The sequence below is a fragment of the Pituophis catenifer genome, unplaced genomic scaffold (assembly GCF_029215685.1).
Source record: "Pituophis catenifer annectens isolate HBS135680 unplaced genomic scaffold, rPitCat1.0.hap2 SCAF_4, whole genome shotgun sequence".
Lineage (NCBI taxonomy): Eukaryota > Metazoa > Chordata > Lepidosauria > Squamata > Colubridae > Pituophis > Pituophis catenifer.
The window spans coordinates 122,445,842-122,464,618 of NW_027256884.1; the positions used below are offsets into that span (position 1 = coordinate 122,445,842).

Genomic DNA, 18,777 nt, shown 5'->3' on the forward strand with positions numbered 1-18,777 from the left:
TTTTTGAACTGTTCTCAGAGGAGGAAAATAAGATAAACTCACAGTCTTTGTGATTAGCGCAGTAGATAAAAGAAATTGTTAATTTCAGTAGCTTTGAAAAGTACAAGAAGAGAGTCAATGTTATTAATCCCACCAGCCTTTGATCAACCTTCCCTCTGAGCAAGCATTTTTAATTCTTCATGTCCTCTAGATGTGCTGATGGTTTGATTTTTGAGATGACAGAAATGCAGGTACTAGATGAATGGATGATAAAGATAGATGATAGAGAGAGAGAGAGAGAGAGAGAGGAGAGAGAGATAAGAGAGAGACATAGATAGGTAGGTAGAGAGAGAGATATGAGAGACAGACAGACAGACAGACAGACAGACAGACAGACAGACAATAGAGAGATGAGAGAGAGAGATCATAGATAGATTTAGATAGATAGATAGATGATAGATAGATAGATAGATAGATAGATAGATAGATAGATAGATAGATAGATAGATAGATATATAGAGAGAGAGAGAGAGAAAAGAGAGAGAGAGAGGAGACAGACAGACAAACAATAGATAGATGAGAGAGACATAAGAGAGAGAGAGAGGGAGAGAGAGATGAGAGAGAGAAAAGAGAGAGAGAGAGAGATGAGACAGCAGACAGACAAACAATAGATAGATAGATGAGAGAGGGAGATGAGAGAGAGGGAGATGAGAGAGAAAAGAGAGAGAGAGAGAAATTTAGTTAATGACTCAACTTACAGATCCAATATTTTATTATTACAACCATGAAGGAAATCTCTTACTGATGGAAAGAAAAGAAATAAGGATGCCACCTCTTTGTGGAGTCCTTAGTGCTCTCTGAGCTTGGCTGTTTTCTTGCAGATGTTTCATTACCAATCTAGGTAGCATCATCAGTGCTAGATTCTAGCACCTTCCAGAATCTAACACCTTCTAGCACCAATGATGTTACTTAGTGACCCTACAACACTCAGTTGGGTAAGGAAACATTACCAAGCTCAGAGAGCACCAAGGACTCCACAGTTCAATCCAGAGCTACCAATAGTCTCTCCTATCAACACCACTTTTTTTTTTCTTTTCTCCTTCTTTTCCTGGAACATAGCTCAGTTCTTTAGTACTGTAGAGCTATCAAGAAGTTCCCTAAAAGAAAGCCAACGGAGTCATACTTTTAGAATATTAATAAATTGTTACCTTGGCTGACCTCTTCCTAGTCTGGTGGAGTAAGTTTTTTTTTAATTTGATTTATATGCCGCCCTTCTCCGGAGACTCAGGGCAGTTTACAGTGCGTTAAGCAATAGCCTTCATACTTTTGTATATTTATACAAAGTCAGCTTATTGCCTCCACAAACTGGGTCCTCAATTTACCTACCTTAGAAAGGATGGAAGGCTGAGTCGACCTTGAGCCTTGGAGAGATTCGATCTTACTTTGATTGCAGACAGCTGGTGTTAAATTACAGTGCTTCTGTCTGTTGAGCTAAACCAGGCTCCTACCAAGTTCAGTTGTCAACTCAATTTTTTATAGATTGGCCACTCGACTTCACCTCCAGTCCAATCAAAGGTAATGTGGAAGATCTCCAAAACAATCAGCCTAATGAAGAATTCTGGAGAACTCAAGAGTTAGTGATAATTATAAATATCCATTGGCTTAAAGCAGGGATGCTCAAACTACGGCCCACGGGCCAGATACGACCTGCCAAAACTATTAATCCAGCCCATGCCGGACCACAAGGCTGCCCCGCCCACATCACCCCACCCACCCACTGCCCCCCACCCTTCAGCCGAGTTCAAGACTTACATTCGCGAGCCCCACGGGCTAGAATTGGAAGGTAAGGCCAATATTTTTGGCTAGCAGAGTGCTACTGGAAGCAGGGGAGGCCAAAAACAGGACCGAGAGAGAGAGAGAGAAAGGGAGAGAGAGAGAGACAGAGAAAGAGAGGGAGAGAAAGAGAGAGAAAGAGAGACAGACAGAGACAAGAGACACAGAGAGAGAGACACAGAGAGAGATTTATTGATTGTAAGCTCCTTGGGGCTGAGAAGAATTGCTGCAAAACTGAGTTTCCTGAAGTGGACCATTAGACTCCTAAACAACTTAAAAAATGATCTAGTAAAAAGAAAAGTCAACCAAAAGAACAACATGCAAACAAAAGCAAGTAAAACATCTCCAGGAGCAAAACAAATTAAAGTTTAATTTGTGTGTATTGTTTGATGGACTGCTAAATTGGCCATGCCCAGCTAGTCACATGCCCACCTAGCCATGCCCACCCAGTCACATGATCACCTAGCTATGCCCACGTAGCCAATCCGGCCCCTTAACAATTTGAGGGACCGTGAATTGGCCCCCTGTTTAAAAAGTTTGAAGACCCCTGGCTTAAAGGAATTACTAGTGAGCTTTGGGTCAATGTTTGGATCAATCAATTATATGGAAGGAGTTGGTTACATTTTGTAGAATGGACTACTTAAACATACCAAGAAACCTCTGCTTTTTTTAAAAAAAAAAATAACATAAACTTTCTTTACATAGTACCTGGATAATTTAGTTATATAGTATAGCTCCTACTAGTCTACAGATAAAATTCCTTCGGTGCAGATTTGCTTATGCCTTTATTTTTTCTGCTGCAAATACGTTCTATTATTGCTATATCTTGGAAGTTAAAAACAGTTTGCATATGCCACACCTTACCTATCTCAAAATTATTATCAAAAGAAAGAAAATTAGTTTTTAGCATTATACTGTTCCCTTCCTCCTCGTTTTTCCTCTAGAAGCTACCATGCGCCTTGAGAGATGCATTTTAAAAAATGAATAATTCTAGCAGTCGGCAATTAGAATTCTCATTCGGCATGAAACTTCAGCTGCTGGCTATCATATAAGTTATGACTCTGCATTCTGTGTCACCCTGCTGGCTTCTCTAAAACTTTTTTAAAATAATACGATACCATCAAATTACACTGCATGAAAAATTCAATCAATTCTCGCTATTGGGAGAAATAGAAGAGAACTGAAAAATCAGATTGCTTTAATGTTTGGAGCAATTTTTTTTTCCTTGGTGTCACATCAGATTTCATTTGACCGAGGGAACATTATGCCTCGGCTAAGATGGGTGGCCTTGAAGTATAAAGGAAGAAGACTGCGACTAAATTGAACACAGTAAGGAACAATTATTACGATTTAGCGTGTGGCGATGTAGCATTAGTCAGGAGAATACAATGCTAACGCAGAGCAGTAGCTTATTTATTTATTTATTTTATTTATTTTATTCAATTTGTATACCGCCCTTCTCCTAGTGGACTCAGGGTGGTGCAAAATCAGAACTAAAACACATACCAATACAAAATTTAAAATTATTAAAAGAATTACATACTTTGGCCCAAATTTAAAACAATTCGAATTAAAACCCATTGACAAATTAAAAGCTAAGAAACTAAGAAATTAAAAAACTAAAAAAAAGGGGGGGGTTCACACCAGTCCTGCTTGATGGAAAAGAAAAGTTTTCAGGGCACGGCGAAAGACCCGGAGATCCGATATCCTTCGTATCTCCGGGGGCAAATCGTTCCAGAGGGCAGGAGCTGTCACAGAGAAGGCCCTCCCCCTGGGGGTCGTCAGCTGACATTGCCTGGTTGACGGCACCCTGAGAAGTCCCTCTCTGTGGGAGCGTACTGGTCGGTGGGAGGCTATCGGCGGCAGAAGGCGGTCCCGCAAATACCCAGGTCCTATGCCATGGAGCGCTTTAAAGGTGGTAACCAACACCTTGAAGCGCACCCAGAAGACCACTGGAAGCCAATGCAGCTCACGCAGGAGAGGTGTCACATGGGAGCGCCCCCTCGCTCCCATAATCCCCTGCATGGCCGCATTCTGCACCAGTTGGAGCCTCCGGGTACTCCTCAAGGGGAGCCCCATGTAGAGAGCATTGCAGTAGTCCAGGCGGGAAGTGACGAGTGCCTGAGTGACTGTGCGTAAGGAGTCCCGATCCAGAAAGGGATGCAACTGGTGAATCAGGCGGACCTGATAAAAAGCCCCCCTGGCCACGGCTGTCATATGCTCTTCTAAAGACAGCCGTGCATCCAGGAGGATGCCCAAGTTGCGAGCCCTATCCGTGGGGGCCACGGATAGGGCTCGCAACCAATCATGGCTAGCTGTCTAAGACTGCTAGCCATGTTTGGTTCATTCTTACATGCTTTCCAAGGTGTGACATAGGGAGCAAGCTACTTCCACACTAGAAAGAAAGATGAATGGCTTTCCTGCAGTGTCATCTGTGGCCGTAGGAGCATGGTGGCTCACATAGTTAGGATGCTGGATTGGAAGTTATTAAGCCTGTGTTTGAGACCCAAGTGCTGCTATGGCATGGCTTGAGTTCCCATCCTTTGCTTCAGCTCCTGCCATGGACATGAAATTAGCTCCCTATTTAGAGGGGTCAACAAAAGTGCATATAGTCAAGGCTATGGTGTTCCAGTTGCAATGTATGGCTGTGAAAGTTGGACCATAAGGAAGGCTGAGCATCAAAGAATTGAGGCCTTTGAACTCTGGTGCTAGAGAAGACTCCTGCGAGTCCCTCGGACTGCAAGGTAATCCAATCGGTCAGTCCTAGAGGATATCAACCCTGACTGCTCTTTAGAAGGCCAGATCCTGAAGATGAAACTCAAATCCTTTGGCCACCTAATGAGAAGGAAGGACTCACTGGAGAAAAGCCTAATGCTGGGAAAGATTGAAGGCAAAAGAAAAAAGGGACAATAGAGAATGAGGTGGCTGGATGGAGTCACTGAAGCAGGAGGTGTGAGTTTAAATGGACTCCAGAGGATGGTAGAGGACGGGAAGACCTGGAGGAACATTGTCCATGGGATCATGATGGGTCGAACATAACTTCGCAACTAACAACAACAACATTGAGAGTCCCTCAGGCAACAGTGATGTCATCAGCTAAATGTTTCAATTGAAAGTGCTTTGATGCTTCTGACACAAATACAATGCAATCCCAGACCCACTCCCTCCACTGAAACTGCCTTGCAAATGGGCATTGCAACTGGGAAGATCCAGCGCCAGCAGGATTCTAACCATCCTCACAAAGCGCCAGCTCATCTGCTCACCGAAGAGGTACCTATTTATCTAGTTGCGTATAACAAGCTTTCAAACTGCTAGGTGGGCAGAAGCTGAGGCCAATGATGGGAGCTCACCCTGCCATGCTAGGACTCAAAACTCTGATGCAAAGACCATCTCCAAAGTAATTAAGTCACTGAGCTACCATGCCTCCTAGTATGGAACAATTAACAATCCTTTTTAGAGATAGTCCAAAATGAACCTTTAGAGACAGATTGATGGTGTTCTGACACAGCTTTCACAAATAATTATAAGCCATTTACTCGTGAGTAAAACAAACCCCTTTTTTTAACAGGGCAGTAACAGTCTTTTATTCATGGGGGATAAAAAAATATCAAAAGTAAGTAGTCCCAACAAATCTGGGTTTAGGCAAGGAATCCAAACTGCTTGCTGTACACTAGAAATGAACTATTCTATTCTATTCTATTCTTTATTGGCCAAGTGTGATAGGACACACAAGGAATTTGTCATGGTGCATATGCTCTCAGTGTACATAAAGAAAAGATACATTCGTCAAGAATCATAAGGTACAACACTTAATGATAGCCATAGGGTACAAATAAGCAATCAAATCATACTAGGAAACAGTCAATATAAATCGTAAGGATATAAGCAACAAGTTTACAGCCATATAGTCATAAGTGGGAGGAGATGGGTTACACAGCGGATCCATGTTGGTTTTCAAGTGGAACAGCACTAGCCTTTCATGACTACAGATGTTAGAGCAACTGGTCTGTAGTCCAGTGGTGGGTTTCAAAAAATTATACTATTGGTTCTATGGGTGTGGCTTGGTGGACGTGGCATGGCTTGGTGGGTGTGGCAGGGGAAGGATACTGTAAAATCTCCATTCCCATCCCACTCCAGGGGAAGGATACTGTAAAATCTCCATTCCCATCCCACTCCAGGGGAAGGATACTCCCCATTTCCTCCCAATCAGCTGGGACTTGGGAGGCAGAGAATAGATGGGGGTGGGGCCAGTCAGAATTTTTACTACCGGTTCTCGGAACTATTCAAAATTTCCGCTACCAGTTCTCCAGAACTGGTCAGAACTTGCTGAAACCCACCTCTTCTGTAGTCATTCAGTTCCTTGATGGTGGGCTTCTTCAGCACTGGGATGATAGTAGAGCGTTTGAAGCAAGAAAGAACATCAAGGGACATCAAGAGAAGGGACCTCATTAAGTGCACCGATGACAGGAAGAAAAGTAGACCGGAAAAAGTAAGCCTTTTTTTCCAGTAGAAAAAAAGGGGCATGTGTTGATGATAGGAGACTCACTACTCAGGGGAACTGAATCAGTAATTTGTGGACTAAACAATCTATCTAGGGAATTTTAAGGAACTTCTACCGAGCCAGTGAATTTGGGGGGGGCTGAGACAAGTTAATAAATCCAACCGCTTCAGAGTGATACATAGCAGAACACAATGTCAACATTAACAATCAGCTTAGCTCCAAAATGTCACCCAGGGAAATTCAAAAGCATCTATCATGTGCCTGGAGAATAATGCAGAAAGAAAGAGAGAAAGAAACATGGCCTTTTTCATAGGGAAAGAAAACATCTGAGAAATTGCATTGCAAGGCACATTTAAGGACAGCATAAAATGTCAACTGTTTATTCTAGGAAGTGAGAAACGAGTCATCTGGTGCCATATGTGAAGAGTTTAAAATTTAAATATATGACTACTGCAGTTGCTTGATTAATCAGCTGAAGAGCTAAAGGAATTGCCCTTTCTGGGTGTGAAAAGAGGGAGAGAGTGGAAGCTAAATATTAATGTGGGATATGATCATTACGACAAGGTTAATCTGCAGAGTTATGTGTCGGTTACAAACTAAAAGGAAGGATGGCTGACATATAATTATAAATTACAAAAGAAAATGCAATCCGTGCGAGATGGAATGGGAGACCCTAAGACCCTTAAGGGCACACTCAGAATACTGCATCCAGTTTTGGTCGCCATGATGTAAAAAAGATGTGGAGACTCTGGGTAGAATGCAGAGAAGAGCAACCAAGATGATTAGGGGACTGGAGGCCAAAACATATGAAGAACAGTTGCAGGAACTGGGTATGTCTAGTTTAATGAAAAGAAGGACTAGGGAAGACATGATAGCAGTCTTCCAATATCTCAGGGGCTGCCCCAAAGAAGAGGGAGCCAAGCTATTCTCCAAAGCACCTGAGGGCAGGACAAGAAGCAATGGGTGGAAACTAATCAAGGAGAGAAGCAACTTAGAACTAAGGAGAAATTTCCTGACAGTTGGAACAATTAATCAGTGGAACAACTTGCCTCCAGAAGTTGTGAATGCTCCAACACTGGAAATTTTTAAAAAGAGATTAGATAACCATTTGTCTGAAATGGTACAAGATTTCCTTCTTGAGCAGGGGATTGGACTAAAAGACCTCCAAGGTCCCTCCCAACTGTTATTCTATTCTATTCTATTCTATTCTATTCTATTCTATTCTATTCTATTCTATTCTATTCTATTCTATTCTATTCTATTCTATTCTATTCTATTCTATAGACTGGCTAAGATCCTCTTCAGGTGGCTTCATGTTTGGCAAATGATAAAACGGATTAACTTTGAGGGAAATCAGATACCAATCAATTTCTCATCAAAGCAGCCTGAGAAGGCAAAGTTATGGCACCTACAAGATTCAGAAGAGTCATTTAAGTGCCAGCTTTAGGAGTGGTGTGGTGGCCTAGAGGTAGAAATCTCGCCTCACAATCAGGAGGCTGTGAGTTCGATCCTAGGTAGAGGTAGATATTTCTCTTTCTGGGCACAATGAGAATATATCTGCTGAACAAAACTCCGCATCGGCAACAGGAAGGGCACCCGGCCAGTAAAACATTCTGCTAACTCCATTCAGTTGCCCAGACCCCATCCTCCAAGGGATTATGGGGTCATTAAAAGAAGATGATGATTAAGTGCCAGCTTTATCAGTTACAACTCACGAGCTGTAGACCACATAATCAGTTCAGAAGAAGGGTATTGGACTAGGTCAATGGTTCTCAACCTTAGCTCCTTGAAGCTGAGTGGACTTTAATTCCCAGAATTTTTTTTATTATTATTTATTTTTATATGCCGCCCTTCTCCGGAGACTCAGGGCGGCTTACAATGCGTTAAGCAATAGCTTTCATACTTTTGTATATTTTATACAAAATCAGCTTATTGCCCCCACAATCCGGGTCCTCATTTTACCCACCTTAGAAAGGATGGAAGGCTGAGTCGACCTTGAGCCTGGTGAGAATTGAACTCACAGTAATTGCAGGCAGATGGATGTTAAATGCTGCCTTAGTAGGAGGCATTAGCCTCCTACGCCACTCAGGCTCCTCAGCCAGCTTCTTCAAGTTGTCAAGATTGAGAAAAACTGGACTAGGAGATCAACCGTTTTATATTTTTTTGAACCCTGAAATAAGCGCTTGATCTTATTGCCATGCACTTAAAAGCCCGATCAGGCTTATTAGCAGGGGATGTCTTATTTTGGGGAAAACAGGGTATATTAGCTTAGAGAACAGGTTAAGAGCCTTGATAGTACAGTGGTTTAGTGCACCCTGTTATTAACACAGCTGCCTGCAATTTCTGCTGGTTCGAATCTCTCCAAGGCTCAAGGTTGACTCAGCCTTCCATCCTTTCTAAGGTAGGTGAAATGAGGACCCAGTTTGTGGGGGCAATAAGCTGACTTTGTATAAATATACAAAAGTATGAAGGCTATTGCTTAACGCATTGTAAGCCGCCCTGAGTCTCCGGAGAAGGGCGGCATATAAATCAAATTTAAAAAAAAAATGATTCTAATAAGATATTTGTCAAAAGGATAATGGAATTGTGGTTAGAAAAATGTCTGGTGCAACTAGTGTTATGGTGGGAATTTCATCTAGTAAAATGGAATTCAGGTAGTCCTCGACTAATGACCATACCTGAGCCCAAAATGTTTATTGCTAAGTGAGATAGTTGTTGAGTTTTGCCACATTTTACTTTCTGGCCACCGTGGTTTAAGTGAATCGCTGCAGGTCTTAAGTTAGTAACATGGTTGTTAAGTGAATCTGGCTTCCTCATTGACTTTGCTTGTCAGACGGTCACAAAAGGGGATCCATCACATGAGTCCGGGACATTGTAACTGACATAAATACATGCCAGTTGCCAAGTATCTGGATTTTGATTACATGACCATGGGGATGCTGCACCGGTCATGTGTGAAAAACAGCTAGAAGTTAACTTTTTCGGAATTGTTGTAACTTTGAACGGTCAGCAAACAACCTGTTGTAAGTCAAGGACTGCCTATATAGACAAAGAACCTTCCTTCCTTCCTTCCTTCCTTCTTTCCTCCCTCCCTCCCTCCTTCCCTCCCTTCCTCCCTCCTTCCATCCATCCATCCTTCCTTCCTTCTTTCCTCCCTCCCTCCCTACTTCCCTCTGTCTCTCCCTCCCTCCCTCCCTACTTCCTTCCTTCCTTCTTTCTCCTTCCTTCCTTCCTTCTTTCTCCTTCCTTCCTTCCTTCCTTCCTTCTTTCTTTCTCTTTCCTCCTTCCTTCCTTCCTTCCTTCTTTCTTCCTTTCTCCTTCCTTCCTTCCTTTCTTCCTTCCTTCCTTCCTTCTTTCTTTCTCTTTCCTCCTTCCTTCCTTCCTTCCTTCTTTCCTTCCTTCCTTCCTACCTTCCTTCCTTCTTTCCTGTCAATCTTGACCCTTGTTGACTGCCTAGGGTCTAGGCAAGTTCCTGAAGTTTTCTTGGCAAAGTTTTGGGGAAGTGTTTTGCCATTGCATCCTTCCTAGGGCTGAGAAAGAGCGGCTGGCCCAAAGTCAGCCTAAGTGGCCCCATGCCCTAAGGCAAAACTAAAACTCACAATTTTCTGGATTCTATCTAGCCTAGTGCCTTAGCCGCTTCACTAAACCAGTTCCTTAACTAAACTATATATATATACTATATATATACTAAACTACCTACAGGTTTCCTCAACTCTTTTTGCAAATCACAGACATGCAACCATTTTGCGGTCAGAGCAGACAAGTGGGTTCCTTTTTTTTTGTAAAGAGAAAGCTTTTCTTCATGTTGGGTTTTGATTCTGATGACTTCATGGATGTGCCCATATTCTTTTCTTGTCAACAGTATAGAAATGGTGCACCTCTGCCTTGTTCTATCAACTGTCAAGCCAACGGGGGTTCTCGGATGGTTCTTTTTGCATGAAAGACCAAGCCTAACCCTTCTCATCTTCCAAGCTCAGCCAAGGCTGTTTAGTGTTGCTACTCGCATAGACTTTATAGTCTTATTTGGGGAGATGCCTATAGCAGTGGTGGGATTCAAATAATTTAACAACCGGTTCTCTGCCCTAATGACTGGCTGGGTGGGCGTGGCCATGATGGGCATGACCAGGGGGTGTGACAGGTAGCACTTGGCCTCCTGCACCCCCCCCGGAAGCAAAAATGGGCCTAAGGGGTAGAGCGTACTGCACACACACCCGTGCCCTGTTTTGGGCCTAGTAGGCCTCCCTGCAGCCTCCTGGGAGCAAAAACAGGGCGGATGGGGACTTCTGGAAGGGGCAGCGAGGGATGGGGTCAGCTAGCAATTGAGCAACCGGTTTGTCTGAAGTGATGCGAACCGGTTGAATCCCACCACTCGTCTATAGGTACCCCAGGAGCATGTTTTTTATTTTTTTTTATTTTTTAATTTGATTTATATGCCGCCCTTCTCCGGAGACTCAGGGCGGCTTACAATGCGTTAAGCAATAGCCTTCATACTTTTGTATATTTATACAAAGTCAGCTAATTGCCCCCACAAACTGGGTCCTCATTTAACCTACCTTAGAAAGGATGGAAGGCTGAGTCAACCTTGAGCCTGGTGAGATTCGAACCTGCTGTAATTGCAGGCAGCTGTGTTAATAACAGGGTGCTTTAAACCACTGTACTACCAAGGCTCCTCATCCATGTTGTGATGGTACCAGAGACTTGGGGGGGGGGGGGTGTCAGAATTTTAACCTCGTATGTTTTTTCACTTCACCCTTCAAATCTAAATTTATCACGTTTTGCCAATTTTTGACATCAACGTGGTTATTTTTTAAAAAAATAATGCCCTGAAGGTGTTTGACCTGCTTTCAAACTTCAAGTATACATATTTGGGACAAATTTTCAGAGGGTTCACATTTCCTGGGCATAGTTTTGCCTGCAACCGACACTTCTGATAGAGATTTTTGTAAGTTATTTTTTTCCCATTTCTTCTTTACTGCAAGAAATTGCCAAGAGAAAAACAAAAAAATGAAAACAATAAATAAAGTACAAGAGGGAAGGAAAGAAGGGAGGGAGGGAGGGAGGAATGAAGTAGTTGGCATTGTGTATGTGCATTGTGTGTGTGTGTTTTCTAAATAAGGGAGGGGAGAGAGAACAGGGAAGGGAAGGGAAGGGAAGGGAAGGGAAGGGAAGGGAAGGGAGGGAGGGAGGGAGGGAGAAATCCAGGAGATATTTTTTTTACCCAGAACAAAATCAGTATATCTGTTAAGGAAAACTTTTTAATAAGGCTAAGAAATCGTGACCAAATTTAAATAAGTCAATTTTCTTTTGAGTCCAAATCAACTCCTAGTGATTTTGTTAACATCCCCATGTAGTTTTCTGGGCAACAGTACAGCAAAACTTTTGCTACTGCCATTTTCTAGAAAATTGTGATGGAATGTAATCTAGATTCCCAAGCGGGAAGGAATGCATTCCAGAAAAGCAAAAGACAATTTACTTCAGATATGTTGTGTGAAAAAAAAAAACCCTCTTCCCTAATAATTCCCAGAACATGGGGATGATAGCAGTCATTAATGGAAAAAGATTGATATCATGTTCCAAAACTCAAGGAAGACAAGTTGTGACTCTTCCAAGAAGATTTCATTATTGTTCCTCACCTAAAGACAGCATCTTGCCAAACTAAAACAAAGTACCAGCCACATAAAGAATATACTCAGGGAACTATTAGGGAGGAGCCATCCTCACCCTCTTTCTCTCACACAAACTGAGTTGTCTTTTGCTCCTCTGGAATGTGCTCCCTCCCTTCTGGGAATCCAGACAACATTCCATCACAGATATTATCTCAGCTTCCCTGTGAATTCTATTTCAGTATTTACTGGTAACCTCCCAACCAAATATTAATCACGTCCAACTGAGCCCAGGTAATTTCATCAGAGCCTCTTAACTGCTCAGACAAATCTCAGTAAACCTCTAGGTGATTTCTATATTTCAATAAACAAATTTCAACAAACCTCTAGGTGATTTCTAGATTGATTGAAGAAAGATTGCAGTAGAAGGAGCAATGATTCGTTTTCTCATCAGCAACATATCAAGGAATAGGTGTCTACAGAGCCACAGTGGCACAGTGGTTAGAGTGCAGTACTGCAGACTACTTCTGCTGACTGCCAGCTGACTGCAATTTGGCAGTTCGAATCCCACCAGGCTCAAGGTTGACTCAGCCTTCCATCCTTCCGAGGCTGATAAAATGAGGACCCAGGTTGTTGGGGGCAATAGGCTGACTCTGTAAACCGCTTAGAGACAGCTGTAAAAGCACTGTAAAGTGGTATATAAGTTTAAGTGCTATTGCTACTTGCCTTAACCAGGGCTGCTGGTTTTTGTTTTTATTTAAACCCGTTGTCTTCTTTTATTCCTCTCCTTACCAGGTTGCGATTTAATCCCAGTTGAATATTTACGATGGGGTGATCCAGAACCTATCGCCGCCGTGGTTTTTGCCTGCTTGGGTCTCCTGGCTACTTTATTCGTCACTGCCGTATTCATCATGTACCGTGACACGCCGGTGGTCAAATCTTCCAGCCGTGAGCTCTGCTACATCATCTTGGCTGGCATCTTTTTGGGTTACCTGTGCACCTTCTGCCTGATCGCAAAGCCCCAGCAGATCTACTGTTACCTTCAAAGGATTGGCATTGGTCTCTCCCCAGCTATGAGCTACTCAGCTCTGGTGACGAAAACCAACCGCATTGCCCGGATTCTGGCCGGCAGTAAGAAGAAAATCTGTACCAAGAAGCCGCGGTTCATGAGCGCTTGTGCCCAGCTGGTCATTGCTTTTATCTTGATCTGCGTTCAGCTTGGCATCATCGTCGCCCTCTTCATTATGGAGCCTCCGGATGTCAAGCACCATTACCCAAGTATCCGAGAAGTCTACCTGATATGCAACACCACCAACCTGGGGGTCGTAACCCCGCTTGGATACAATGGTTTGCTCATTTTAAGCTGCACCTTTTACGCGTTCAAGACCAGAAACGTCCCTGCAAATTTCAACGAGGCCAAATATATCGCCTTCACCATGTATACCACCTGCATCATCTGGCTGGCCTTTGTGCCAATTTATTTCGGGAGCAACTATAAGATTATCACCATGTGCTTTTCGGTAAGCCTGAGTGCCACCGTGGCCCTCGGTTGCATGTTCGTACCAAAGGTGTACATCATTCTTGCCAAGCCAGAGAGGAATGTACGCAGCGCGTTCACCACGTCGACTGTGGTTCGCATGCACGTGGGCGATGGGAAGCCTTCTTCTGCGGCCAGCCGTTCAAGCAGTTTGATCAACCTGTGGAAAAGAAGGGGATCTTCTGGAGAAACTCTAAGGTAATCCTTGATTTAGTGGATTTCTTGCGGGCCAGATGGGAAGAGAGAAAATGCTGATTTTAAGCATGATTGCTTCTACGATGCTGTATATTTCGCAGATATTATTTAGAGCAATCTGGGTGTTCTTCAAGATTCAGGAACCTTCATTGCATTGGGCTTTGTTTTGTATCTTTTTGGCAACACAGAAAATATTTAAGCATTTGTATTCTGAATTTGTGATGAAATTATTTTACCTACCATATTTTTCGGACTATAAAACACTCTGAACTATAAGACACACCTAGCTTTTGGGGAGGAAAACAAGAAAAAAAATCTGCCTCTATCTCCCAGCAATTTGCCTCCTTGCAGCAAACAGCAAACAGTCTGGTCAGCTTCAGCACAGTCTGATCTAGCCTGAGCAGCTGATTGGCGGTTGGATCAGCCTCCCGGAATACCACCTATCAGCTGTTCCAGGCTGCAGGGATCACCGCCGCCCATCCCTGCTGTCACCGTCCATCGCTTTCGCCACCTAATGCCTTCTCTGCGTGCCCCATTTTTAGCCTCCATGCATCCCATTTTTGGCCTCCATGCACCCCATTTTTGGCCTGTTTCAGATGGCAGGGATTGCCGCTGCCACCTATCCCTGCCACCTGGAATGGGCTGAAAATGGGACACACAGAGGTCGGAAATGAGGCATGGAGGTGGCAAAAGGCAGCAGCAGTTTTGGGTGGCGACAGAGGCAGTGATCCCCACAGCATGGAACAGCTGATAGGCGGTATTCCAGGAGGCAAATCCAACTGCCAATCAGCTGTTCATGCTAAATCAGGCTGTGCTGAGGCTGACTAGGCTGTTTGCTGTTTGCTGCAAGGAAGTAAATTGCTGGGAGGCAGAAGCCAAAGGGTGGGGGTCAGCGGGTGGGCAAGGCTTTGGCAACATTTGCTCTATAAGACGCACAGACATTTCCACCCACTTTTGGGGGGGAGTGCATCTTATACACCGAAAAATATGGTAACTAGATTCAGGTCGTCTTCTTCAGCTAATACTCTCCAGATTTATTGGCATAGCAGCATTCTCTATAGTTTTTGTCCTTTTGCGACTGTTACTCTGTGGTAAGATGGGTGGCCAATAAACTTTGCAAATAAATAAATAATTTCTAAATTTTAGGAATCCCGATATTTGGAGGATACTAACTGGAGGAAAGTTCCCTAAATATACTCTTCTGATTTTCCTTTTCTTCCTATTTCTTCCTCGCCACTTTTCTATTTTTTTGCAAGCTTTCTTCTTTCTCCATAGAAGGGATGCAACTTATCCTACAACAGTTCATAGTCCCATCATGGATCTTGACCTTTCTCTTGGAAACAAATGGATTGGTACTTGGTTAAATTAAATAATACAATAGCAATGTATGCAGAAGACAATTTTTCAAGTATTAACAGATGATTTCTTAAACTGATCACCAGAGTTCCTGTATATCTTTTCTTGGTGTTATGGGAATTGCTTCCTCCTCCCAGCTATACTTCATATACAGGCAGTCCTCGACTTATGACAGTTCATTAAGTGACCATTTGAAGTTACAATGGCACTGAAAAAAGTGACTTATGACTGTTTTTCACACTTACAACCGTTGTGGATCTTCTTGGTCACAGGATCGAAATTCAGATGCTTGGCAACTGATTCATATTGACCCTGTTTCCCCGAAAATAAGACATCCCCTGATAATAAGCCCAATCGGGCTTTTGAGCACATGCGCTAAAATAAGCCTCCCCCTGAAAATAAGCCCTCCCCAAAAATATTTAAACGCAGAGCTGGAAATCAGGTAAGACAACAAGAGGAGCCCCATCTCGCTCCATGCGCCCCAAAATAATAAGACCTCTCTGAAAATAAGGCCAATACTTATTTCAGAGTTCAAAAAATATAAGACAGGGTTTTATTTTCGGGGAAACATGGTATGATGGTTGCAGTATCCTGGGGTCATATCAGTGGTGAAATCCTCTGTGGTTTGCCACTGCTTCGCTGCACGCACACACATGTGCAGTACGTGCCAAATGCATGCTGCATGGGCACGCACAGTGCACACCAAACAGACATTGTGTGTGCATGTGCTGTGTGCACCAAACACACGCTGCATGCACACGCATGCATAGTTTATTTATTTATTTATTAGTTCAATTTATATGCCGCCCTTCTCCAGAGATTCAGGGCGGCTTACAAGCAATAGCCTTCAAACTTTTTTGTATATACCTGCTTAGTAAGGATTTCGCCCCCCCCCCCCACCAATCGGTGTTCTTTTTTATACAAAGTCAGCTTATTGCCCCCACAATCCGGGTCCTCATTTTACCTACCTCGGAAGGAAGGAAGGCTGAGTCAACCTTGAGCCTGGTGAGATTCCAACTTGTAGTAATTGCAGGCAGCTGGTGCTAGTTAACAGCACTTTAGTCTGCTGCACCACCAAGGCTCTCCTTTCTTGCATGCCAAACGCACACTCCACACATAAAAAGGACACTAAACAAGGTAAGTAGAACAGTGAGGGGGGAACAGCTGTGCCGCACTATTTAGATTCACTAGAAAGTAGGATTTCCGGCTTTCTAGCAAATATAAATCGCACGGGACAGCTGATCGTCGGAAATACCGGTTTGGACCAACCCGTAGCTTTTATCACTACCGGTTTGCCTGAACCGATGCGAATCGGTAGGATTTCACCACTGGGTCATATGATCATCTTTTGGGACCTTCTGACAAAAGAAATCAACGGGGAACCAGATTCACTTCATAATTGTGTTACTAACTTAACAACTGCAGTGATTCGCTTAACAACTGTGGCAAGAAAGGTTATAAAATGGGACAAAACTCACTGCACTAATGTCTCACAAACGGAAATTTTGGGCTAAATTGTGGTCATAAATTGAAGAGTTTCTGTATACCATGACAGGGTTATAGTTCAAGGGGGGGGCACGAAATCCATGGGTTAACCTCCCTTCATACACACAACTTTAGATGTTGGGGGGTTCTAGGTGCAGATAAAATGAGTCTTTGTGAGCAAAAGCTTACCACGCAAATGTGTGGCAAAATGTAGAACGTAATAGCTTTATACTATCCCTATATGCATGCCCAAACACATACACACTGTGAGGACCTGTTGAGTCAGCTCCATGTAGGCCAGAAAAAGAAAAAGAAAAAACAAGAGCTTGGACACAACAAGAGATGAAGATTGCTTCCCCTTCCCTCTGAAGCTATTAATCCAAAATTCGTTTCTCTCCACTGATTGTCAAACTCACCGTGGGCTTCACTGTACATCTCAGCACAGCACAGGGAAGAGACAACATAATTGCTTCGTAACTAGAAATTAATCATTCACCATTCAGTAGATAAGATCATTAGCTGCTATTTTCGGAATTTCCATGAGTGTTTTCCAAGCGATTCAATTACTATAAATTTTACTCTTCATATGTCATTCCTGCCTACTCTTCGCTTTCCCTTCTCTGCCTGCCGTTACTTATCCTTCTAATTTATTCTCAGCCGTGCTTTAAGTATCCCTGCGATGCCATTGCTTCCTGTGGCCTTGCAGTTCCCGTGCTTGTTATTCGTCACCTTCGTGTCAAGGTCTGAAGCTAATTCTTTGGTGGCCTCCTTATTCCTAATTAAAGAGATGCAAGAATAATAAAGAATGAAAGCGAGCAAAGGCAGGAGCAGTGCTAGCTTGGATGTGGTGACCTTTGTTAAGGAAGCAGAGAGCATTAAGACAAAAGCAGCGATGAGTTTCGAAAGAATCTGCTGTGTCGACAGCCAGCAAGGGACAAATGATAATCCCCATTCAGGGGAACCTTTCAGAAACAATTGTCCCCTATTCCAACCGTAGAACGTAGCCATTCTATTATCTGAAGGACTCCGTGGCTTACATCTGCATAGCCTCTGCAGTCATACTAAAATACACACAGCTTCATGGGGAAAAAAGCAACCAGCCAAATAGGCAGAGAATAAGGAAATAAAAATTGCTGCGGGGAAGGAAAAAAAAGCATTTATTGTACCTCTGTCCCAACTGATTTGAAGGGAATGCACCTTCATCCGAGGAAGGGTATATTATCGGCTAGCTTTGATTTGTTTTCATTTTTATTTTTTTTTTCGTCGCAACCAATTTTCCGCTTATTTTTTCACGGCTTTTTCATGAAGAGCCACACGTTCTTTAAATCTAGTCAGATGAAAGCAGAGGGAGACCTGAAGGGTTATTTGGTCGTGTTAGAATTTTTTTAGATTCTCTGTTGGCCACGGAGAAGTGGTAGAATAACATTTCTTGGAAGAGTGAACGAAGCCTGCAATATACCGTAGATGTGTGAGCTCTCCAAGGTCCTGAAATCTCCCGCTCTGGCAGAGCCCCAGATCTTTTCATATTTCTTCCGCTTTATGAACGCTCAGTCGCTTACTTGCCTTTTAGGAATATTCACGGTGAAATTTGAAGGAAAAGAGGGATGTGACCCCCATGGGGCACAACCAAGTAGAAAGGGTACTTTTGGGTCAGGAAATGGAGAGGCACAGGATTGCTCCCCATAGGTGGTAGAATTGAAATGTGGCTGAACAACGGGAAATGGGAACCACAATGAAATGACCAGAAAATGTAAACGGAAAAGAGCACCTGATGTAGATATGAAATGAGAAAGGTGATGATGTTTTATAAATCCAGCTTCCTTATTTCTTGGCCATTGACTGTGCTGCCTGAGACTTAACAGATTATTTATTTATTTATTGGTTCGATTTATATGCCGCCCTTCTCCGGAGACTCAGGGCAGCTTACAATGCGTTAAGCAATAGCCTTCATACTTTTGTATATACCTGCTTAGTGGGGCTTTCGGGGGCCCCCAAGCGGTGTTCTTTTTTATACAAAGTCAGCTTATTGCCCCCACAATCCGGGTCCTCATTTTACCTACCTCGAAAGGATGGAAGGCTGAGTCAACCTTGAGCCTGGTGAGATTCGAACTTGCAGTAATTGCAGGCATCTGGTATTACTTAACAGTACTTAACAGTACTTTAATCTGCTGTGCCACCAAGGCTCTTACTAGATTAACAGAGTTGGAAGGGACCTTATAGGTCAGTGATGGCTAACCTTTTTGCCATTGCGTGCCAGGAGCGGGGGGGAGGGGGGTCGTGTGAACACG

At 43.3% G+C, this 18,777-nt stretch overlaps 1 protein-coding gene across 5 annotated transcripts in view; it reads left to right on the forward strand.

Moving 5' to 3' along the window:
• GRM5 (glutamate metabotropic receptor 5) overlaps window positions 1-18,777 on the forward strand; it is a 286,394-nt gene that overhangs the window by 229,628 nt on the left and 37,989 nt on the right. For all 5 annotated transcript variants that reach the window (XM_070944018.1, XM_070944022.1, XM_070944023.1 and 2 more), the window contains exon 7: window positions 12,712-13,651. In XM_070944018.1, the coding sequence (XP_070800119.1) occupies window positions 12,712-13,651 (940 nt within the window). The remainder of the gene's footprint in view (window positions 1-12,711; window positions 13,652-18,777) is intronic.